The 25,191-nt window shown below is 38.2% G+C and overlaps 2 protein-coding genes across 6 annotated transcripts in view; one reads left to right on the plus strand and one right to left on the minus strand.

Annotated features, from left to right (window-relative positions):
* Window positions 1-25,191, minus strand: part of LOC114648027 (adhesion G protein-coupled receptor F5-like) — a 395,766-nt gene that overhangs the window by 100,032 nt on the left and 270,543 nt on the right. The window lies entirely within an intron of this gene.
* mep1a.2 (meprin A, alpha (PABA peptide hydrolase), tandem duplicate 2) overlaps window positions 6,966-25,191 on the plus strand; it is a 39,814-nt gene continuing 21,588 nt past the window's right edge. The window contains exons 1-6 of one of the 5 annotated variants that reach the window (XM_051925632.1): window positions 6,966-7,103; window positions 7,202-7,226; window positions 10,019-10,072; window positions 11,958-12,001; window positions 22,870-22,945; window positions 25,029-25,146. In XM_051925632.1, coding sequence (XP_051781592.1) covers window positions 7,044-7,103; window positions 7,202-7,226; window positions 10,019-10,072; window positions 11,958-12,001; window positions 22,870-22,945; window positions 25,029-25,146 — 377 coding nt within the window. In that variant the 5' untranslated portion in view covers window positions 6,966-7,043. Of the gene's footprint in view, window positions 7,107-7,201; window positions 7,227-10,018; window positions 10,073-11,957; window positions 12,002-22,869; window positions 22,946-25,028; window positions 25,147-25,191 lie in introns of all 5 variants that reach the window. The other 4 variants (XM_051925634.1, XM_051925635.1, XM_051925633.1 and 1 more) reach the window with 4 other exon arrangements.

Consider the following 25,191-nt stretch of genomic DNA (forward strand, 5'->3'; position numbering starts at 1 on the left):
TTAACATATTTAATTGGGATTTTGGTATAAATGAAAAAACAGAAAACCAGTTCTAAAGTCCCTTGTAAATATGACCACAGCGCATTTAGGGTTTTCTCATATGAAATTCACTCATCTCCAGAAAAGTTCTAATGTTGGTTAAATCTCAGCCCATCTGAGCATTCTGCACAAAACTGAAATATTTTTAAAATGAGTGATGTGTATATACTATAAAGGAAGACACTAAAGGTAACTACTGTAAATATATATATATAATTTATATCATCTCATTACCATCAGCCCAGGTGTTTTGCAATGAGACGCACTTCCCTATTAGCCTACAACATGTATACAGAGTGAGAGACGGGGCTTTATCTTTGTATACAGGATTAATAGTTATTCATAGGTTTTTATAATTCATTTACAATTTCAGGGAACAGTCAGACTTTGACTGCGATAATCTTTTTCACTCAAACTAGTTAACCAGGATGCAAAACATTGAACTTTTGCTAATCATCCTACTTACAGAAGAAGACACCTTGTCTAAATATGCTGTAATAGGATACGTCACCCTTGTAGTGATTAAAATGGCAAAGAAACACAAAAACAGAAGAACACAGAATTACAAAATAAAATGAATAAAAAACCACTCTGGACCTTTACCATTCAAGGCCTTCCTACGTGGCACGTACATTCTTGTCTACCTGGTTGGAGTGGCTCACCACTTGACCATTTAAAAAATGTCACCAAGGACTCCGTTTCTCACTTCTTAACTCTGTCTGTCTCAAGGTCACTTTTAACCCTTTTTTGTGACCACTTCTGGTGAAGGTATAGAAGCACTTCCTGAATGATGAAAGGCCATAGTATCGCTACAGGGACACAAAGCAATAACTCTCTTGGGTAGCTCCTTGTGTTCAAGTATTTCTGTGTCCTGCATTGCTTTTTAAGTTTCTGCAAAGATGTCTTTCGACGTCCATTCTATACAAGGATTAGCATAGTCTCGGATGAGGTACCTTGAGTTACTCCCTACTGCTTAGATGGGAAAGTCTTAGCCTTCTACTCTTCCTTTCCCAAATGTATTCCTACCCAGTTCCAATTTATCACCACTTGAACTGCTGGAATTCTTACAGTTTCTTGTCAATGCTTCTTGTCTGAACTCTCTCTCCTGTAGAAAGCATGCCCAGGGAATCCATAAACCAGCAGATCTGCCCATTGTACCACCAAGCAATCTGGGCTTTTCCAAAGAATAAACCTCAGTGTACCAAGGCTCATTTTCTGGACCTGTTTGGCAACACTAAACATACTGCAGTTACATGATGAAAAATCAAAGAAAAACACTACACACTGATAATTGTGCCAAAAAGACTTTGTGAAACCCTCTAGGCCTGTGTTTTTCTTTGTTACCTCTTTGGGACGTGTGGTGGACGGCCGGGAACCATGCCCGGCTGGGACGTCCCTTTTGTACTGAATCCGGGGGAGCAGCCATGGGATGCACACTAGATCCCCGGAACATTTGGTGGCAGCCCCCCTGGGTTGCATCAGGGTCACAATAGTGGAACACTGGAGCTCATCCCTGTTGGGCTCCATGGCCACCGTCAGAGGGAGCTGCTTGGCTTAACGAGCCCATGTGGGCTGGACTGCAGCCACAGCTGGAAGTAGGTCAACGAGCACCTGGTGCAAATCTGGGGGTGCTATAAAAGGAGCCTGCAGCCACTACTCTAGGCGCCAGAGTTGGGATGAGGAGGAGGAGGAGGAGGAGGAGGACGAGGACGACAACAAAGCTGCCTGGGAGGAGCAGTGGAGGAAGAAGAGTGTGATTTGGGGTGATTTACTTTGGGTGTTGTTTTGGGACTGTGTTGGGCCTGTGGGACATGGGGAAGACATGCCCCATGGCTGAAGAAAAATTAAAAGTTCTTTTTGTTTATTTTACACGTGCCTCAGTTGTCAGTCTGTGTCGGGTCGACGCCTATATAGCGCCTTTGCCACAGGTGTTTTGCCAATTTCTTGTTCATTGGATTCTATCCAAGTGCTTTGTTAGTTTTGCTTGTGTATCCACTTTATTAGCCTCCTAGTTGTTACTGGGTTGCTCTTTTGATTAATGGACATTAATATTTCAATACATTGTTCATTTGTCTTGTTTATCTCTAGCCTTCAAGTTTTGTTTTTGTTGTTAGAACATTACAATAATTTTGATGAGAAGAGCATATTCAACCCTGTCATCAGTCACGTTCACCTGATTCCTCCAAAATAAGAGTGAGTTGAGTGTGGTGGAGACTGAATTCTCAGGGTCATAATGAGTAGTTGACTGCTTCTGAAGGTACTCTGGTTCAACTCAAATTGATATACCACGAAATTCAAAATGTCTGACAAACTCACTGTTAAACATATTTACCCAAGCAACTGATATTTCAATATATAAATTAACTGGATGCATTTTTAAGCATCTACATACTGTAGTAGTAGGTAGAAACCCCTTTTTTATTCAACAACCTTATGAAAAAATTCCTGGTCCATAGTGTAGACTGTGTCATAATTACATGCTTTTGGTGGCACTTTTGGGTTATTATTCTCTTCTGTATTTGGTTTTTAAGGAATTTTATTTTTACATTTTGAAGTTTTTGTTTTATTTATGTAGGCAACATCATAGGCGTGACATGTGACTGTGAGTGATGCATCTCCTTATTGGGAATTGTGCATCATGTGACTGCAATCTTTATGCTTCTGACCTCATCGGAAATCCAGTATAAATATTGCCATGATTTCATTTCTAAATAACCTTTGGTTAGATAACAAAAACAAATAAACCTCTTAGCCATAGTTAGATTCTTCTTAAGTAGGCCCATTTCTAGGGTCTATTCATAGTTTCTGAATCCTTTTTTGCCTTTTACTCTGAATTCTAGTTTGATCCTGTGGTTTGGTTGTCTGTGCTCTCTTTGTTTTTTGATTTTTTTTTTTTATCCAAGTACTGATTGATTTCTACCATACATTTAATTCTCTCAGGTGGCACGGTGCAGTGGGTAGCGCTGCTGCTTTGCAGCTAGGAGACCTGGGTTCACTTCCCAGGTCCTCCCTGCATGGAGTTTGTGTCTGCGTGGGTTTCCTCCTACAGTCCAAAGACATGCAGGTTAGGTGCTGTGACAGTTTTTGGTCCTCTTGAACCCTCTGACCACTCTTCAGACACCAGGTAAAAGTCCAATAATTATTTATTTGGACAATATTAAAGTGCACAAAGCACCTACACTCCACAATACTCATATAATAATTCAATACAATCATTAATTACTAATCAGTAAACAATCCTCCACTCCCAGACGCATTGCCACCCTTCCACCCAGCTCAGCTCGCTGTCTGGGATTTCCCACAATCCTTTTATAGTCCTTGACCCGGAAGTGTTTCGCCCTCTCTGTCCATGTGACCTGGAACACTTCCAGGTCAGATAAAAATCCTTCTTTCTTCACCCTGGAAGGCAATTGTCTTTATTCCTTCCTGCAGCGCCTTCTAGCGGGCCCCAAGGTATCCAACAGGGCTGGGGATAAAAACTACATTGTTCAGGATTCCCTGATGGCATTCGGGGCACCTCCATGCTGCAGGGAGGGCTCCACCTGGCAGCCTGGGGGTATTGGCTGGGAAGAAAGGCCGGCCACAAATCACAGTACATTGGCGATTCTAAATTGTCCTTAGTGTGTGCTTGGTGTGTGGGAGTGTGTGTGTGTGTGTGTGTGTGCGTATCCTGCGGTGGGCTGGCAACCTGCCCAGGGTTTATTTCCTGCCTTGCAACCTGTGTTGGCTGGGATTGGCTCCAGCAGACCCCCATGACCCTGTAGTTAGGATATAGCGGGTTGGATGATGGATGGATAGATTTTCTTCTTCTCACAGTTGTATTCGGAGACTCAGTCTCAAAGCAGAATGTTTGTCCAGTTTCATGTTATGAACCTCAAATCCACCTCATCCCAAAGGTGCACTACTGGCTTGAGGTCTGGAGATTGGACTAAGCCAAAGTCAGCATCCTGTTTGTGATGTGGTACAGGATCTATTTGAAAAAGGTGGATTGTAGCCACAGCTGAATGCACATAGTCAGTCAGAATGTCTGCCAAATGTATGCCAACAAAGCATTCTCCATATATAATTACATTACCACCACCGTCCTGCATCAGTGACACATGGCAAAGTAGATCAATGGGCTCATGCAGTTTATACCAAAATTTTAGCCTCCCATCTACATGCCATAGCTGAAATTGAGATTAGTCAGACTTGGCAACACTTCTCCAATCTTTACTTGTCCAGTTTTGGTGACCACACCTTTACTGTAGCCTCATCTTCCTGTTCTTATCTGGCACGACTGGAAGTCTGTGTGGTGTTTAGCTGCTTTACCCTAACAACCATAAAAAGCTGTTATGAGTGGTTATTGCTTTTCTGTTAGTCACTGCCCATAGTACTAGGGTGTTGTACTGTGTTAGCCACTGTCAAACGTATCTCAGTAACAAGGTGTTTATGTTCACAGGACTGACAACCACTGGATGTGTTTACTCATTGTATTTTGCTCTGCAAAATGTTGTAGAGTGTGAAAACCTCTGGGAGGTTTCTGAAGGGCAGCTGGTACCACCGCAGCAGCTACCAATAACCATAACCACACTCAATGCCATCTCTGCTCACACATCCTGCCCATTCTAATGTTTGGACAAAAAGCAACTGAATCTCTTGATCATGTCTGAATGTTACATGCAGTCCCACAGCTGGCTGTTCGGGGAAGCAGGCTATTTGCATTAACAAGCAGCTGTGCACAATAAAATGGCTACTCAGTGTACATACTTTTATATACAATTTCTATGGACTACAACAGAGTGCTCGTTTGGCAGGAAATAGCCAGGGCAAGGCATTGCCAAGGTGGGATAGTGTAATCTCACAAACACCATTAAATGAAGGAGGAAATCCAAACCTCACATCTTTTCATACCACTATGAACGTGACAGAATCTGTCAAATAAATTCTTCAGATGTACTATGGAATGAACCTGAAGAGGTTCCTTTAAAATACTGCAATGCAGATAGCACAGCATACACTTATGGTGCCTGACCTGATATGGAGAGAAAGGACTTGGTGGACTGGTGAGAGGTTAGAAAGTCAACAGGTAGCAACACAGGGTGCCCAGTAGTTGCCTATTCATAGGACAAAATGGCAAGGAGGTCTGGCAGATGACCAATACTTACCCATCTGCTAGATGGTGGTGAATATTTCCTAAAAAAAAAGGGCGGCAGGAAGATTGTCAACACACCTGACTTTTTGCAGACAACACTAGACTCAAAAGTGGAGGGACACCAATGCCCTCTAGATCCATGGGTTGGAACTCATATTAGTTTGCATTGGCCTTATGTCAACAAACCAGGGAAGATGTAAAAATAAACATATAAATTTAAATATTTGTAAATTGGGGACATGGTAGCATATTAGTTCATGCTGCTGCCTCAGAGCTTTAGAGTCTCTGGTTCAAACCTAGGCCTTGGCATTGTTTATATCTACATATCTATAGGATTTTAGTACTAGGTGCTCTGGTTTTCCTTCGACATCTCAAAAATATGTTTTTTAGGTTAATTCTCATAATTCTTAATTTGTCTGTTGTGAGTGAGTGTGCCCAGCGATTTACTGGCACCCTGGTTACAGCTGGTGCTGCTATAATGTCACCAGCTTCCCTCGATCCTGAACTGAATAAGTGGGTTAGGCTATATTTGTTAATATGTGTAGAGCTTTGAGCTTGTGTAAAGAAAAGTGTGCTATATTGGAATATGTTTTAATGAACAGAGGTCCGCACCCCATGCAGAATTCAGAGAGCCAACCTGAGTTCAAGTGACTAGTTGGGCTTCAGGCCTGCAGTGGTGTCTCTTCTTCACAGCAGACTCATACTCCATTTGAGTGTCTGCTACAGGTACAGTACAAATTAAAAGATTAACAAAATTCAGTTGAAACAAAGGTATACCTTAAACTGATTGAATTCAACACAAAGTAGAAGACAAAACTGAAGACAAAGAGTAGTCGCAAAGTATGGAGAAGATTAGAGAAAGGCAAAGAGTGTGTAGACTTACTTCATGAACCTAATGGGCCAGTTTGATTCTAAGGCAGAAAACTGAAAGTTGGCTTGTTTTATTAGGAAGTCATATCACTTAACTCATTGTCCTCTTAGCAGGACTCTAGTCCATCATAGAGTCTACTCTCACAATGACAATTTAGATTAACTTAACTGAATAACCTGCATTTCACCGGGGCTGTGGGAGGAAATGCCCAAAAAGGCACAGGCAGAAAATTAAACTCCACGTTGATTCAAGCACAGGACACTAAATCCATTCACCTCTGTACCATCATATCAACCTTCCTTACAAATTCAGCCAACCAGCTAAATCTAAGTCTACATAAATGTGGCTTTCATGTAGATTGACTTGCACGTGCATTTATCTGTTGAGCATGAATGCATTTTCTGAGTTAGCTCCCTCCATGATGGGGTTGGAGGAACCAGAATTTCAAGGTAGGAACTAACCCAGAATGGGCTGCCAGCCCAATATATTTTTGTTGAAAGTTAATTTGAGTCTCTTAAGTTACTGCCTTTTGACGTAGACGGTGCTACAATATTTACAGTACCTTGTTGTCACTAAATACACCAACACCATTTAAGTTATTCCCACCAAACTGGTACATTTTATTGTGAAATGCAGGTTTTTCAAAGTTATTTATATATTAAGAGGAGGGTGCCTTTCTTTGAATCAAACAGAAGTAAATCTGTAAATCTGAAATGACTTTACATAAAAGATACTTTTATCACTACCCTCAGTAGAATGTGCTTGGCTCTGCTGAGCAGATAACAGGAATAGGCACTGTGTTATCAGGAGATTACCTAAATAATTATTTAAAACAAACACTTCATGCTTTATTTATTTTTTTAAAGCAATAGGGTGCATCAGTAAGATCTTTGACACCCTGGAAATAACTTATCAGAGAATTAACTCAAGTACAGAATTTATTACCGTAGTGTTTTGTTCTAAAGTTCACTTCTCTCAGTTGGACTCCTGGCAGAGAACATGGCCTCTGTCTTCTTTTCTGTTGCTTTCCTTGTCATTTCATTAATATGGAGTTTGCAGGTAGTAAGAATTTTGGTTTATTTTTTATTATATGCTTTTTTTCAAAATGATTAATATTGCTTATATAAATTGTTTGTGCTTGTACTCTGTTGTTGCAGGTTGAGGCTGCTCCTTCTTCACATGGTATGTATGCCGTATTCTTTGGAAATGGGAAGTGTGCCATGGTTTTTGACTATTGCGTGAGATCTAGCCATTAATACATTTTTCTTCAAGTGTATTTTCTTGTAAATTTTAGAATGTGTTAAATTTTTTGTTTGCTTTCCTCACATGACAATACCAAAGCTCATTTTACTTTCTAAATATGTAGTATAAGAGAAAGCACAGTGATGTAGTCAAAATTTCAACTGCAATTTGAACATTTCCCACACAGTTTCTGTGTAGGTGTGCCTGGCAATTGTGATCAAATGTACCAGTTTTATTTCTGTCCTGAATTGTGAGAGCTCCATTAATTTTTATTGCAACAAAAGTGGCTTTTCGGAACTTCTGCTTTATTGAATACAATTATTTCCTTATGTACTTAAGGCCATTTCACATTTAATGGCTTTTCCAGTGACTTTCAGTAATGATCTTCATTTACATTATCTGAGCGAGTCAGAGACACCACACTGCTGTGAAGGACAGTCACCTAGTGTGACACACCCAACGTCTCACTAACCCACAACTTGCTCAGACAAAAATCAAGCAGATTTGACTTTGTGTGTAGTCATAGTGATGGGCTTTGTGTGCATGACAGCTGACAACCAATGAATGCTCATTGGGAAGTACTGAACTGTCCATATAATGGAGCGATGAGGAGTAAGCAATGTGGTTGCTTTGAATCTCACAAACGTAAGAGAAACTTGTCTGTTTGATGTCTCCTGTTTTATGTACCATGAAAGAATGGAAAAAAGAAAAAAGGGCTGTGATTGTGGCTGAACTTGCCAAACCTGTTAACAGTTTGTAAAGCATCGGCACCATCAGGCAGCATGCTATTTGCTGTCAGAAAAAGGGGCAAGAATAACTGTGCTGGAAAGTCGTCATGTAGTCACTAAATTTGACATACCGAGTGATTTTCAGAGGTGTAAATTGATATGGCCTGGTGACGAGATGAGCAGCATTAGTCAGAAAGTCTGACATACCCTCCAACTATTAGTTGTGTAAAGTGGACATCCGCTTTACTCTTCTCCCATTACACCTCACTGTGAGAGGTTGTCTTTTTTGGAACACTTTGTTTCATTTATCCTTATTATATGTCCATAGCACTGTAGCTGTTTTATTTCTTTATTCAGATCAAAATTGTAGCTGTTTCATTTCTATGATTTCCACGAGTGGTTGCATTTCAAGTTCTTGATAGATTCTATTATTTCTTATCTCTTTTTGTTTTACCTACCACTTAAATACTTAATTTCAACCACTGTACTATTATTTTAGATGTTTATCTGGTATTTCCCACATAGTATGGCTGGTATATGCAGGTTTTTCTGTAGATGCATCTTCAATTTCAGAGATAATTTCTTCTTCCCTATTTGGATGTTGTTACATTGATAATATGCTTAATCTGTCTTGTTTATTCTTTTTCTAAATCCTTTATGTTTCTTTATCTATTTTTCCATCTTTATTTCTTCGTAGTACTTCCAGATACTTACACATTGACACATTTTGTAACAAAATGGAACCTTTGTTTTACTGAAAACATTTCCATTTTTTTTCATTAAAGTGACCTTAAAAGTTTTGTTGTCATAATAGCTTAAGAGCAGGAAAAAGAAACCTGCAGTATTAATTAACAAAAATGGATATTTACTGATAAGGGTCCCTATCTCTAGTAGAACACCTAATCATATTTTCAATAAAATTCACAGAAGAATATCACTGCTAATTACGTGACTATCCATCCATCCATTATCCAACCCACTATATCCTAACTACAGGGACACGGGGGTCTGCTGGAACCAATCACAGCCAACACAGGGCGCAAGGCAGGGAACAAATCCCAGGCAGGGCACCAGCCCACCGCAGGGCACACACACACACCAAGCACACACTAGGGACAATTTAGAATTGCCAATGCACCTAACATGCATGTCTTTGGACTGTGGGAGGAAACCAGAGTATCCAGAGGAATCCCACTCAGACACGGGGAGAACATGCAAACTCCACACAGGGAGGACCCGGGAAGCGGAACCCAGGTCTCCTTACTGCGAGGTAGCAGCGCTAAAACTGCGCAACCGTGCTGCCCATTACGTGTCTATGTGTTGTTTTATATTTTTACCAACAGAGAACATAGAAGAAAATAAATACTCGTTCCTGTTTTTCATTGATTTAGCAGACTATGTTAAAAAAATGGAAAGCTTGCATTTAATACAAACTAAACAAAGTAATTTGTATTTAACCTCCATGAAACCTACAAATAAAACCAGAACACATCTAAGTTTCTTGTCTTCTGCTGAGTTCTTGTTCATCAGCTATGTCCAGGTGAGTCGATCTGGAAATTCAAATGTCTCAGTGACTTGAAGAATACAAATAAGACACCTCTCAGACATTAGCCAAGCCATTATGGTAGACAGACAGCTTGGAGCAGAGCATGTTAGCCTCTTTTCTATCGTTGTATTCAAATAATGTTTACACAAATTTATTCAATGAAGTATCACACTGCTCTGAAAGCCCATCTAGTCTTCTCTGTAACTAGAAAATTCTACAAAGTTCTTGGTTTTATAAAATAATCTTATTCTTGACATTCAACTTGGTCTTGTTTTGTAGTCTTAGTGAAATAAGTCTCAGTATATTGTGAAAAAGATGTTTTAACATTGAATGTTTAATTAAGTCTTCTTTTTCCTCTTCATCTGTTCCCACCTCTGTGTGTGGAGGTCAATGAACTGAATGCTTGAGTGACGACCAAATTAAACAATGAAGTAAGCCTTAAATTTTTTGTTCTGCAGGCATTGTTGTAGACGCAGGAGCGCTGAGACAGGATATTCTGGACATAAACCTAGGTACAGTGTGTTTTTATGCTTGTTACCATTTTTTTAAATTTAAACATGAATTGTTGCTATTTGCAAATAATTTTAGCCTTTTTGAACATTTAATGGTCATATTTTTGCAAAGCCTCTTTCAGTATTTTTATGTAAATTTTATGTTTTTATACTATGTGTTCTCTGACTTTTATTTTTTTGCTAGGTCAGCTTATACTGAGCTTACTCATTAAATGAAGATCAGATTAGATAAACTTTACTAAACTCATGAGAAATGATGCATACAGCAACAGAAACATAAAAACAAAGATAAAGACTCACAGGACAAATAATAAACAAACATTTAGTTTGGGACGTTGGGAGGAAGCACTGATAGCAGCAAGCTGCAAAGACCCCTAGAGGAGCTTCTTAGCACCCCATGGTGGAACGAGCCTGTGGCTAAAAGAGCTCCAAGAGACCACCTTCTGGAGAGGATGGAGGGGATTTTTCACGATGGCAACCAATTTCACCGCCATCCTCATCCACAACAACTTCCAGTGTGTGTGATGGAGTAGGCTTTCCTGTTAAGTTTTATCAGGTATTGTGCTTATTTTGTGGTCAGGTTGCTTCTCCAGACGACTGCACCATAGAATACCACACTGGCTACTATGGACTGATAAAACACTTTAGGCAGCTTGCTGCACACATCAAAGATTTCAGTCTCCTTAGCAAGTACAGTTTGATCTGACTGTTTTTGTCCATCACCACTGCGTTGTCAGAGCAGCCCAGTTAGCCTTTTATGTGAACCCCCAAGTTCTTGTAGCTCTGCACTCCTTCCACTTCCTTCTGCTGAATGGTGACTGGCCTCAGAGGCTCTTTGGCATGCCGGATGCCCAACACCAACTCTTCTGTCTTGCTGTTGGTGAGTTGAAGTTGGTTCTCTGTGCACCACAGGACAAAGTCCTCCACAAACCTCCTGTACCCTAACTCGTCTCCATTATTCATGCAGCCTATGGAAGAGATATCTGAGAATTTCTAGGGATGGTAAGTGCTGGTATTATACTAGAAGTCTGTTGTGTAGAGGGTAAACAGGCAGGGTTGACAAGACAGTTCCCTGAAGTGCTCCAGTCTTACACACCACCATTTCTGACATACAGTTTCTGAGCTTCACCAAAAATGCTATCTTTTGGTCAGGTGCACCATGATCCAGGAGATTGTGGAGGCATCAAAATATAAAGCCTTGAGATTTTTTATCCAGTCGATGAGGCAAGGAATGGTGTTAAAGGCATTCAAAAAGTCCAAGAACATTAACTTGACTCTGGTGCCGGCTTTTTCCAAGTGGGAGTAGTCACCTATATATGCCTGATAGGCAAACTTCAGAGGATCCAGATGTTCTGAAAGTAGGGATCAGAGCTGTTTTCAGGGCAAGCCTCTCAAAGATCTTCATGATATCTAAAGTCCTTGGGATGACTTCCCTGTCCTTCCGTTGGCACTGGGCCTACACAGGGTGTTTTCCACAGCTGTGGAGCCTTCTGCAAACTCAGGGAAAGCGAGAACAAGTTCTGAAAGATCCCACAGAGCTGACTGGCACATTTGTGTGCTGATTCCATCCTGCCATACTGCCAAGTTTGTGCAGTGTTTACCCAACTGTCTCTTCACTTGATAACCAGAGACGGGCAGTAGAGGAAGTGTAAAGGAGGCAGGAAACTATGGGAGTGATGTCATTGTAAAGGAAGATTCATGCAAGGTAGAGATGGCAGTTGGGATTTTGGAACCTCCTCAGCATGCACACAGAGGCTAGGAGTGTTGGGGGAGCTGCACTGACAAGAAGTCAAGAGTCAAACCTGTTGAAGAACTGGTTTAGTTCATTAGCTCAATTCTTGTTCCTAAAAATGCTAAGAATACACTTGTTTTATTTTATTTCTAGCAGCATCCAAAAGACACCTCTTTGAAGGAGATATTGCACTTCCCGTAAGTAATTTTAAATAATTAATCCCCATGTTTCCCGAAATATTTAAAAAATATATGTCATTTTCTTTATATTTTGATATCATTTGCTATTATCATCTCCTAGTGTCAATAATTTTAGCCAGGGAATATAATGTCATTAACTCTTAGACAAAGTTAAATTAATTAATTGTCTGTGCAATTAAGCATCCTCACCTTTATGTTCTTTCTGCCAATTCACAATTTTCTTCAAGGGTAGAATCACAGTAATGCACAATTGCATTCATGTATAGTTATTTTAAGTTATATTTATTATTATCAGAAATGAGAAGTCAAGCAAAATGACACCTTTTATTGGTTAACTAAAAAGATTACAATATGCAAGCTTTTGAGGCAACTCAGTCCCCTTCTTCAGGCAAGATGTACATCTTTTTACATTTTCATTTATATTTTGCTACATTACATCCATAATGGCTAACACGGTACAACACCCTAATACTATATTATTAGCAGACAAACAATCATGTGAAACAATAATTTGGTGGAGTGTGCTTCACAAATTTTATTTTTGGTCAGTCTTCATCAAAAGTATCCAAGAGAGGACACATTGTTCATACTGCAAATAATACGGTGTGCTGTCTCTATGGAGATGTTGGTTTTCATTCATAAAAAAGGACTTGCTTTGTCTGGCTGTAGCATTTTTTTTTTCCTAGGTAAAACTATAAATGGCACCTCGCCACCCCCTTTGCTTTGAGTGGAATCATAACTGCCAGACCTCTGCATAAAAATCAGGACATACCAGAGGGGAGCCAGGACTGGGAAGAGTTAAATATACAGCGGACTGACAATTTGAGAATGTTCACGGAGACATTTGATTACTCATAGTAACATCTGTTTACAAGACTCGCTCAGAAAAATACACACTTAAGCGGTGCCATTTCAGAAAACATGTATTAGCACGCTTTATTTATTTATTTTGTCCTCTTTAATAAAAGCTCTGTGTGCGTCCAGTGTCTGTGTGTGTGTCTTCTGGTGAAGTGTGCATGCGCGGGGCACAGTGCGATGCTTCAAAGCAGATGCTTCAAAGGCCGCCTGACGCGTCACACAAGACAGAGAGGGCGGGACCTATAAAATAACGCGTGGACGATCCAATCGGATTTCTGTAAATGAGGTAAGACTTAAAACAATCGGGTACTGAGACACGGAGACCAGCTTCCCCAAAGAGGTGGGATTAGTGTTTGTGGTTGTGCAACTCTGAGGATGTCAGATTTGCGATTAAGAAGCCTGGCCCGGTAAAGTAAAGTGTCAGTCGTTGAAGGGGTTTTCCTAAATATTCGAATTTTCATGATATTACAATAGGATGACTTTTAAAAGTAGATTTATTTTCGCGCACATAAAATCCGTTGCTGGGGAGACGCCACACATACTGTACAATAATCAGCTGCACGACAGCACAGTTTAAAATACTTGCTGGGTAACTGCACAGTACTTGCTGGAGAGACACCACAAGCACGATTATCAACTACATGCCACACATTACATCAGTTGCTGGGGAGAATCTGCTGATTGCCCACTGTTGTGAGAGAAAATTAAACGCATATTACGGACATCAAAGCCAATATTACTGTCAAGAGAAAATTACAGGCATTTTATGGAAGTACAAACTAGTATTACTGCGAGAGAAAATTAAAGGTACACAATACATTGACGCATATTACAGCCACATACAAGCCAGTATTACTGTAACAGAAAATATTACAGACGTACAAGCCTATATTACTGTGACTATCTACTAACAACATGCCAGCCAAAAAAGAAGAAAAAGAAAATGAGCGTCAGAAAAATGCTAAAAGAGAAAGACTCAGAAGAGCAAATAGATCTATAGAAGAACAGGAAAATGAGCGTAAAAAAAATTCTCAAAGAGAATGCACTACTGTTCTAGCGCCCGTTATTGTAACAGGCTTAATGTCTAGTATTTAATATTTCTCCAAAAAAAAAAAAAACACATTCGTATCACATAGTCAAGTTACTGCATGTGTCCTATAGCTCTGTATTTAAACCGCCTGCCTAACAGGTAGTTTACGATGTTGGCGACAACCTAGTTATAACCTTACCAAGACAGCTCCATAAACATTTACATCTCATTTTGATTACTGAAATACATTGACAAGCTTAATGTAAACACAAAATTCAATGAAACTGAAGTATAATAAATATCTAAATAGATTTCCATTTACTTTATCCTCGCTAATATATGCAAATGATGCAATATAACAATCTGATCAATGCACATCCTCACAGAGCTTTTCCAGTGAAACTGAGAGATGTGGACATTTTGTAGAACTTTTTTAGTGTGCCAGTTGTTAATATCATAGATGCTTATGAAAAATGGAGGAGAATATTTTCCAACTTTTGACACACATTTTAATGTAAACCCATTTGGGAGATGATTATAGTCTAAATTAAAGTAACCTTTAGCAATGCATTCAAGTGCTGCAGTCCTGTTGCCTTTTTGATTGTTTAATTTTATTTTGGCACATCAGTGTGTTTCATGCTATGCCAGTTTGATTATTATTATTATTATTATTATCATAATTGTTATTGTTGGACTATTATCTATGTTGTAGCCTGTGCTTTTCAGTTTTTGAGTATTCATAGGTCTATATTATTTTAAAAAGGTTGAATTATACCATTCTAGTCAACTGTCTAGGTCATCAAGCCAGCTTTAACCGGAAGAGCAGGCATAATCAAAGATACTTGCCTAGTGTCATAACCAGAAAATCAAACAAATCTCTCGTTAAGTTCCAATGTGCCAACCAACAAATCAAAATCTTAATTGAGAAAAAGAATTCTAAAAACACCAAAATATATACTAAAGATTTGTTTGCTAATATCTCAGATAATATGGAAACACACGCATCAACCTTGACAATGTCATACCGATAAAGTCTCAAGATGAGTGTTGTGATAAAAACATTTTTTAACAACAACATCTAAATAAAACCTAACATCATACTTAAATTTCTTGAATTAAAAAAAATTCCATTGGACTCATTCATAAAAATTATTCCGAATTTCCCATTACAAAAAACAAAGAAAAACACCATTCACAACATACAGCATTTAGAGAAGAGGAAAGTTGCTGCTTTATGATTTATGTTTCAAAGTAGATTTGTTAATAATCCATTAGCACATTTGTATGCCCAATTATTAACAGAAATGTGACTTCTAAAATTCCATGTAAACCCTTTATCCAAATAGAGAAATCAGGTCATTGGCCCCTGAAAAAAACTGGATAACAGAGGTCAGTTTCTCCACAAATAACCTGATTATGTGGCCATGTAACCCCTTAACCAGGTTGCTTTTAAGGATTTTGTAGCCAACTTATGTCCGTTGCACTCTGTCAGTCTGCACATGTATTTAGTTTGCACACATGTTCAGCAGCCATGATTAGAAACGTCCATAAAGTACATTTCCAGAGGCAAATATTTGGGTGATCGCACTCTTCTTCCTCCTGGCTGAAATAATCTGTCTCCATATTACAGAAACAGTTACATTTGTGTTGATGAGCTGAACAAACGGTGCTGAACTCAGCAACATAATCTGAAGATCAGTAGGGCAACACAATAATAGTAAAAATATGTGTTACGTAGTCTGATTACTTTTTAAAGCAATCTAAGTAAAATTACCTATGTTATTTTTTTTCCCAGTAGCACCACATACTGGGTCCTATTCAGGGCTCAATTGCACAGCCAAGCAGAAAAGAGTTTGTTGCGTGCATTCAGCATCAGTTTGACTAAACATATCTAAAAAAGACAAGAATATTATCAGAGATATCATGTTTATTTTCTGATTTACAGAGGCCGATGATTATATTTATTTTTTTTTGCACAGATTAATTATGTCGGAACGTATTGCCACAGGAGAACTCCAGAAGATTACTTGCCCATGTAAACACAATGAATGTTAGTGCAAGTTGGAGGTGACTACAACACCCTCACCAGCTCGTTTTTTAGACAACCATTTATTTATCAGATACCTGGCTATTAAGGAGGATTTAGTACATTGTGACTTATTATCTGAGCCTAGTATGTCATCATCTGACCCTCATCTCTTCAAAAATATTGCCAAATATTAAACAACCAGGAGCAGTAGATGGGCTGCTGCAAAAGTAGAAAATGTAACGCTTGAGCAAAGTACTATACAAGAATGCCCAGTTTGTCTCCTTTACCCTCTGTCATATAACTACAGTGCACTCTGTGTTACATACCAACAGACATGGATAGGAGGAGCCAAGAGCAAATGATACACATAATAATGGGCTAAGGGTGGAGCACCAGCCAACTACTATGAAAAAAGTTATTTATAATTTTCTTCAACAACATAACTATGTTCCCATCCATCCATTATCCAACCCGCTATATCCTAACTACAGGGTCACGGGGGTCTGCTGGAGCCAATCCCAGCCAACACAGGGTGCAAGGCAGGAACAAACCCCGGGCAGGACACCGGCCCACCGCAGATAACTATGTTTCATATTTTAATGATCCTTTGTGTGAAAAAGTGTTACCTAACTATTTTTGCTACACATTGACAAAAGATACATCAATATAAGAGTGGCGACACTTTCCTACATGAAGCACCTTTTACATTGACACAACCTTCTCATCGTCTACCTAATGTGCTATTAAAAAAGGCAAAAAAAAAAAAGGAAATTATGCTTAGACAATGTAAGGCACTAGCTAGAGTGTTTTATATAGTTCTGGTTGCCATGCTACAAAAAGACATGGTAGCAACTGAAGAGGTAAAGAGGAAACCAACCAGTTGCATCCCAGGACTTAAGGATGTGCCCCACTCTGACGTGCTCAGAGAACTAAACCCGTTTAACCTCGAGCAGAACAGGTTTCATGAAGATCTAATGCAGGTGTTCAAAATTCTCAAAGGCATCGATAAAATAGATCCAGAAAAATTTTTTGGACTAAAAGGCGAATCATGTACCCAAAGACACCAGTTAAAATTAGAGGGGAAGTGCATTTAAGACTGAAGCCAGGAAACACTTCTTTACTCAAAGAGATAAGAGGAAACCTTGATAACCTTACAGAAGTATTTGGATGAGATATTGGTGCAACTTCAATCTTAGCTAAACAAACAGGCTTAATGGACTGAATGGCCTTCTCTCCTTTGTGAAATTTCCTACATATTTATGTTCTTTAATTGTTTCTGGTGTATCTAAATACTATTCTTTTTTTTTTAAAGAATTCTGATGGTGCAATCTTATCAATCAGATTGTGAAGGATCCTCACACAGACTAAAAAGCTTTAATTACCTTCACCTATTAGATACAGTTGGTATCGAAAAGAATCACACCCCCTTCAAAATACTCACATTTTGTTGCTTTGCTACCTGAAATGAAAACACACACAAAAATATTTCTCCAGTTGTATTTACTCAATGCAACTAATAACAGCAAAGTGAAAGGTATAATAGCAACAACACAGAAAAAAAATAAAAAATAAAAAAACAGAATCACTAAGATGGTTAAAGAATCCGAACCCCGTGTCAGTACTTTGTGGAACCACCTTTTCCTTTGAGTCTGTTGGGATTTTTCTCTACCAACTTTGCACATCTAGAATGAACAATATTTGCCCACTCATCTTTAGAGAACTGCTCAAGCTCAGTCAAATTGGACAGTGACCATTGGTGGATCTTCAAGTCATTCCACAGATTTTCAACAGGGTTTAAGTCTGGGCTCTGACTTGGCCGAGCAAGGACATTCACCTTTTTCTCCTTCAGCCACTGTGTTGTCTTTTCTGTGTGCTTCGGGTCATTGTCATGTTGGAAGATGATTCTTTTTCCCATTTATGACATTCTGGCTAAGGGCAGCAGGTTTTCCTCAAGAATTTGATGGTATTTTGCCCCATACATTTTTTCCTTCTGTCTTGACAAATGCTCCAGTCCTTGCTGCAGAGAAACACCCCCACAATAGGATGCTACCACCACCATGCTTTATTGCAGGTAACATATTCTTTGGATGGTAAGCTGTATTGGCTTTCTACCAGATATACAGTTTGGGGTTGAGGCAAAATAGTTCAAGTTTGGTCTCATCTGACCACAACACCTTGTTCTGTTTGACCTCAGAACGTTCAAGGTGTGTTTTGGCAAAGCTCAATCGAGACTTGATGTGGTCTTTCCTGAGGAGTGGCTTTTTTCTTGCAACGCTCCCATATAAGCCAAGTTTGTGAAGCATTTGTGATATTGTTGTCACATGTACATAATGACCATTATTTGCCAAAAATTCCTGTAACTGCTACAAAGTTGCCATAGGCCTCTTGTTGGCCTCTCTGACCAGCCTTCTCCTCGCTCTTCCATCCAGTTTAGAGGGACGGCCTAATCCAGGAAGGGTCCTAGTAGTACCAGACACTTCTTGATTATGTACTTTACTGTGCTGCTAGGAATTGATAAAGTCTTTGAATTTTTTTTTTGTATCCATCTCATGACTTGTGCCTGCCCACAACTTTATCCCTGAGATCTTTTGACAGTGCCTTGCCACCCACAGTTGATTATTAGCTTTCAGTTGCACTTCCAACGAATCAGAATTATTACAAGTGGTCACAGATGGAAGCCAGTTAGCTTGGTGTGCAATGGAGAAGGTAATTAGTTACCCTGGATTGAGTTTACAAATATTTTTAGGGGGTGGATAATCTTTTAACCATCTCAGTGATTCTCTTTTTTTCTGAAGTGTTTCTATTATATCTTTCACTTGGCTGTTATTGAGTAAATATAACTGGAGAAATATTTTTTTCTGTGTGTTTGCAACGAAATTTGAATATTTTGAGGGGAGGGGTGATTCTTTTCTATACCCACTGCATAAGACACATCATTTTGTCTAGTTATACAGTATATTTTTCTTTGAAAATCTTCTTGGACTGATACTTTTTATGATACTTTTTTATTGTGGCAACCAGGGGCCTCATGTATAACTCCATGTATAGAATTCACACTAAAATATGGCATATGGAGAAAAGTCAAAATGTGCGTATGAACAAAAAAATTAAACTTCCGTGCACTTCTGTTACATAATCATAAATCCTGGTCAGCATGAAATGTAACACTCGTAAATGCGCCTGCAGACCCACCCCATCTCTTCCCAGAATTACGCCTCTTTGAATATGCAAATCAATATAAATATTCCCTTAAGTTCACCGTCCTATGAAAAGACAATGGCAAAAGTACGGGGAAAAAAAAGAATTTCAGCGAATGCCAAGTAGAGGCAAGGAAAAATTTACTATTTGTTGGTTTAAGCAGTGATATAAACAACAAAAGGAAGTTGATGGAAAGTTCAAGTTCAGAAAGTCACACAGTCCCCAAAATAAAAAAGAAGTGGTCAGATATCAAAATTGCCATGAAAAGGTAAGTCGTAGCCCACCATCTGAATGTCTTATGGAAGCTTATTAAGGTACAGAGAAAAGAACAAAAAATAGGGACACAGTGGAAAAAAAAGCTTGAAATGTCAACTTTAATCTTGAAATTTACACTTTAATCACATAGTTTATTTTGTCATTAAATTAGAACGTCATAAACTTCATCTTAAAATCTTTTCATTTACTAGTTTCTCAAACCCCATTGTAACTAAAGTAGCACGTTAAATGCTTCGTATTCTATGTGTTCTTCTATGTGTATGAGTCACTACTTGCTTCTTAAATGGGCTTTCTCTTACGCCAACAGGACACAGAATACATTACATTCATGTTATTAAAGCTCTCTGAACAATTTAAATACAAAAATGTATGCCTGATATCATTTTCATGATGAAATGAATTAAAGCATGTATTACACATGAGGGCACGGTAGCGCAGTATTAGCGATGAGCTGGCGTCCCATCCAGAGATTGTTCCTGCCTCCTGCAAGATGCTTGCTGCACAGCAATGTCTCTTTCAAACTTATTAACCTTCAATTCCTGTCCTTCCTTTTTTTTCTCTAAGTAACCAATTGCCACACAGTTAGCTCTTTAATAAATGTCAAGCCATCTGTAAGCTTAGAATGGCAATTCTTCAAAACTTTTAAGGAACCTTGAAATATCTTTGTAGTACATGTTTAATTATTCCATCCATCTATCCATCCAGGGTCGCGCCAGTCCCAGCAAGCATACAGCGAGAGGCAAAAACGATCCCTGAAAGGGGCGCCAGTTCATTTCTATCACTGTCCACCATGTCCACACGCTTATTTAATAACAGTATACATTATTTAAATGAAGTTAAAAATGTATCTGTATAATGTAATACATATACACTTTAAAGCATTTCATCTTAAAAATAACATCAAGAGTTCCAAGATGTTAGTGCCTGGAAATCTAAATCAACTTAGAAGCCAGTCGTCATCATCTGTAAATACGTGCTCTCTTCTATTGAATTGAATTGAATTCCTTTATTGTTATTGTATTGCACAATGAGATTCAGTATGCAAATCCTCCATAAACTTATTTTCCTATAAAATAGTAAAATAACAACAACAATAACAACAACAATAATAATACGATTAAAAAAATGAAAAATATACAATATGAAAGCATAAGTAGCTCAGGTTGTGTAATATTACAACTGTAGTGCAAGTTTACAGTGAGGCAATTGTACTTGTAAGTTCAAACAGTTCTACTGAGAGCACTTGATGGACTGATTGAATGCGTTTGTAGCTGTTGGGATGAAACTGTTTCTGAACTGCAAAGTTCATGCAGGAAAGGCTCTGAAGTGTTTGCCAAATGGGAGAAGTTCAAATAGACTTTGCCCATGGCTGAGGCAGTGTGTGCTATAAGCTGTATCCCGATAATTCTCTCTGCTCTTGACATAATCTGCCGTAGAGCTTTCTGATCAGCTGCTGTATAGTTGTGATTCCACACTCAGATACAGTGGGTTAAAATACTCCAAGTAGTGCACTGAGAATAACAACGCTAAAGCAGCTGTGGTATTTGGAATAGTTTGGCCATTCCGTGCACCATTATGTGGTTACAGGTTGATTACAATCAGATGCCATAAACTAAAAAATGATATGCGGTTAATTTCAGTGTATTTAATAAAGATGAATCAGGGATGTGAATGTAAAAAATAAAGGGAAGCCACCCAGGAACAGTAGCACTGCTTTGACGCTGGGTTCTGCCAGTTTGCAAAACCAAGCCGAAAACTTATGTACAAAATTATTTGAGCTTGCATGAAAATGTGCGTGGCTTTGAAGGCAAGTTTAGTTTTTATATATTGCGATGTGAGCGTGGAAACAGGCATACGCAACATTTTTGTGCATATGCACTGTTTATACATGAGGCCCCAGATCTTTACACATTACACCTGATAGAGTCTTCATACACCTGATTCATATTAAAAACACATTTCAAAATAAATCCTTCTTGTTTGGTTTGTTTTTCTGTGGTTACTCTACTTTCTTTCTATATACTACTGTATATGTGTGCTTATTACGTTCATTTTTGGATCTAAATCAACCTCATATGAATGAGTGGGAATGGGTGTGTTAGTATGCCCTATGATGGACAGACAATATACTTAATTTAGTTCCTGTATTGCACATCCTGCCAGTAGGGTGTCTGTGCCTGCCAATGAACTTTTATTTATGAAAGAGAATTTAGAAAGTAAACAGCATGAATAAATAAAAACAAAAGTTGCTAACATTGTAAATTGTGAAGGAAAGCACAATTCTAGAGGCACCTATTTTAACTATTAACTTTCCCAGCGCAAGGATATTCTACTGATTTGACAAATAATAAATATCTAAGGAAACGTTCATTGTGGTATTTATATATGAAGCCATGAAAAAAGCACTGCTGTAGGATTGTGACCTTTGTCCAGTAACACATGGAAATTACTTGGCTAAAAGTTAATGAATCAACCAGTAAAGAGAGAAGAATGTTCTGTAAAAAGATACAAAGACTAAAATCTAATACACTACGTGTGAAAACCTTAACTATAAAGATAAGCTAGACAACAAATAACTTTTAGCCATGTTTTTTACATTTAAGATCATTTCAAAGTTGAGTCCACCTGTAGCTTAAGACACTAACTGTGTGCCTTTGATCACAAAGTCTGAACTTCTGGAAACAAATTAATAGAAAGCTAAAGGGAGCCAAAACAGCAATCGAATCACATCAGCCACAGGGCACAAGGAGAAGTAAATTCAATTTACTGGTGGAAGTTGAAGTTAGGAAAATTATAAGCAATCATATATATATATATAAGAATTCATGTTGTGTACACATTCTAAGATGGTAAAATGACTTAAAAAAAGTACTTCAACAAATATTAAAAGGAAAAACACAGATTATAAATCTGATAAATGTTGTTTAGTGGTATACTGTATATACCTAGTACATATTCTCAAAGCCACTGTCGACTTCAAGGGTTTGATTACATCTGCCTGAAAAAGGGGCCTGAGTTTCCTCAAAAGCCTGCATATTGTAATCTTTTTAGTTAGCCAATAAAAGGTGTCATTTTGCTTGACTTTTCTCTACAGGGTTTCCACAAGAAAATGTAACATGTCCATTCATTATTAACCCTGATTAATCCAGTTAGGGGGCACAGAAACCCAGAGAAAATCACACTGGCCTTCACAGAGTTATAAAACATGTAAAAGATATCACTATCTGCTCTGTCCTTTCTTATAAAGTTCGTCTGTGTTACGAGGCTAGTCTAGGCTGTCTGGTGTGGCGAAAGTCAATAACCAGTTCCTTGATTTTTCTGATGTTTCAGTCCAAGGGGGGCATTATGCATGTGAATTGCTGTTGGTATAAAGGAGTCCAAGCAATTATTATTATTATTATTATTATTATTATTATTATTATTATTATTATTATTATTATTATTAAACACTTTGTTTTTCACTCTTTTAAACAGCCAGAACGAAATGGACTGAGAGATGAATCAACAAGATGGAAATTCCCAATTCCTTATATCCTTTCTGATACGTTAGGTAAATTTGAAATTCTACTAATGTAAAATACGAGAAAGGAAAAGTGAATTATGAAAGTAATAAATATTTTCAGATTGCTGTAACAGGCAGTGATTTGAAAAATAAAAATTTAGTTCAAGTTGCAAAAATGAATAGTAGTGATAGATAGATAGATAGATAGATAGATAGATAGATAGATAGATAGATAGATAGATAGATATTTAATTAATCCCAAGGGGAAATTCACATACTCCAGCAGCAGCATACTGATAAAAAACAATATTAAATTAAAGAGTGATAAAAATGCAGGTAAAACAGACAATAATTTTGTATAATGTTAATGTTTACCCCCCTGGGTGAAATTGAAGAGTTGCATAGTGTGTCATAGTCTGTCAGTGGAGCAGGACATTGGCAGCAGTCTGTCGCTGAAGCTGCTCCTCTGTCTGGAGGTGACACTGTTTAGTGGATGCAGTGGATTCTCAGTGATTGACAGGAGCCTGCTCAGCGCCCGTCGCTCTGCCACAGATGTCAAACTGTCCAGCTCCATGCCTACAATAGAGCCTGCCTTCCTCACCAGTTGGTCCATGCGTGAGGCGTCTTTCTTCTTAATGCTGCCTCCCCAGCACACCACTGCGTTGAAGAGGGTTCAGATGTGCAGGTTCAGAATTTTTGTCAGAAATTCTAGCAAAGTTACATTATGAGTTTGTAAATTTCAGTTTGTCAATTAGTTGTTAAAATGTTTGAGACATGAAGAGCACACAATCACTGCTAAACTACAGTGAAATATTAATGATACAACCCTGCAATACTTTGTAGTCCAGTCACTGATATGTTGATGGTTTCAGGCTGTCGGCTGACTGCACTGACATTTGTATACAGTATGGAGTGAGGCAACAGCCACCTAAATCTTATTCTTCTACTTTTAAAGCTTTTCCCACTTTCATGCGACGTTGCTATATTCGACCACCCTCGACCACTCTTGTCTTTTGTATATTTCCTCACCTGATGTCACTTTCACCCTTAGATCCCCCTTCATACAGTCCATCCACTGTTGTCATCTTCTCCTCTGTCCTGACACCTCCATATCCATGATTTTACTCCCCACATTTTTTACCTCTCTTCTCATGGGATGCCCATACCACTTTAACATTCTTTTCTGTGTGTTTTTTTTAAATTTTCCCAACTTTAAGCATACATCTGATTCTCTTATTCTTGATCTTACCAAGACACAATCCTTTAAAAAATCATCTATATGCTTGAACAATGTCTTCCAAGATTCCAATTGTGTTTATATTGTGGTAGAAGTGTGCTATGCACGCATGTACAACAAAACTTTACAACTGATATGCATTTATAACTTGTCCACTCCTGCATAATATGGCTGTTGTACTCACTTGATAACTAGGATGCTGTGGTCAAAGAGAGAAGAAAAGAGAAGGAAAAAGGTGAAAAATATTCAGTAAGAGCCTAGTCCATTGCTCTCTTTATTTCATTATCTCTAATGTGTAACAATACAGCACTACTCACATTGGATGTTGAACACTGATATTTCATTTTGACTTCAGAAAATATGACTTCATTTTGAGGATTAGAAAATAACTTTTAGTAAAAGCAAAATATATCAAGACAGTGGGGGGTATTAATACAGGCCAATGTATGTGTTGTAATGAGCCATTGTGTTATGAATTCTAACCATGAAAAGCATTCAATAATATGTGTTAAGGATATGACATCTTCAATACAAAAGGCTCAGCACAGTGTTATTTAAGAAAATGTTCTGGGGAAGCTGAAAAAAAAACCTAAATGAGTAAAAATGAGTTGTTTACTGAGTATAATCTGAGCCCAGGAGGTCAAATACACTAACTTAACATCTCTGCACATCACACAGTAAATCAGAGGTGAGAGATGACCCTAACCCTTGTGACACTCCCAGCTCAATTTATTAGCCTCTAGGACACACCAAGATGTCAGTACAATAACATTACTGCAATTGGTTCTAAAACAAATTCCATAATTGAATGTTTTTGTTTCTTCTTGTATTCACCTCCCTGTAAAAAGCTCAGGACTATTTATATCATTTTGTATAACATATTGTGTTTTTTAGAACTAAATGCAAAAGGTGTCATTCTGCAGGCCTTTGAAATGTATCGTCTAAAATCATGTGTTGACTTTAAACCTTATGAAGGGGAAAGCACATATTTATTCTTTCAGAAGTTAGATGGGTAAGTTCTTACTAGCTCTTTGGTTATTATTATTTATTTTTATAG

This window comes from Erpetoichthys calabaricus, chromosome 3, assembly GCF_900747795.2.
Source record: "Erpetoichthys calabaricus chromosome 3, fErpCal1.3, whole genome shotgun sequence".
Classification (NCBI taxonomy): domain Eukaryota; kingdom Metazoa; phylum Chordata; class Cladistia; order Polypteriformes; family Polypteridae; genus Erpetoichthys; species Erpetoichthys calabaricus.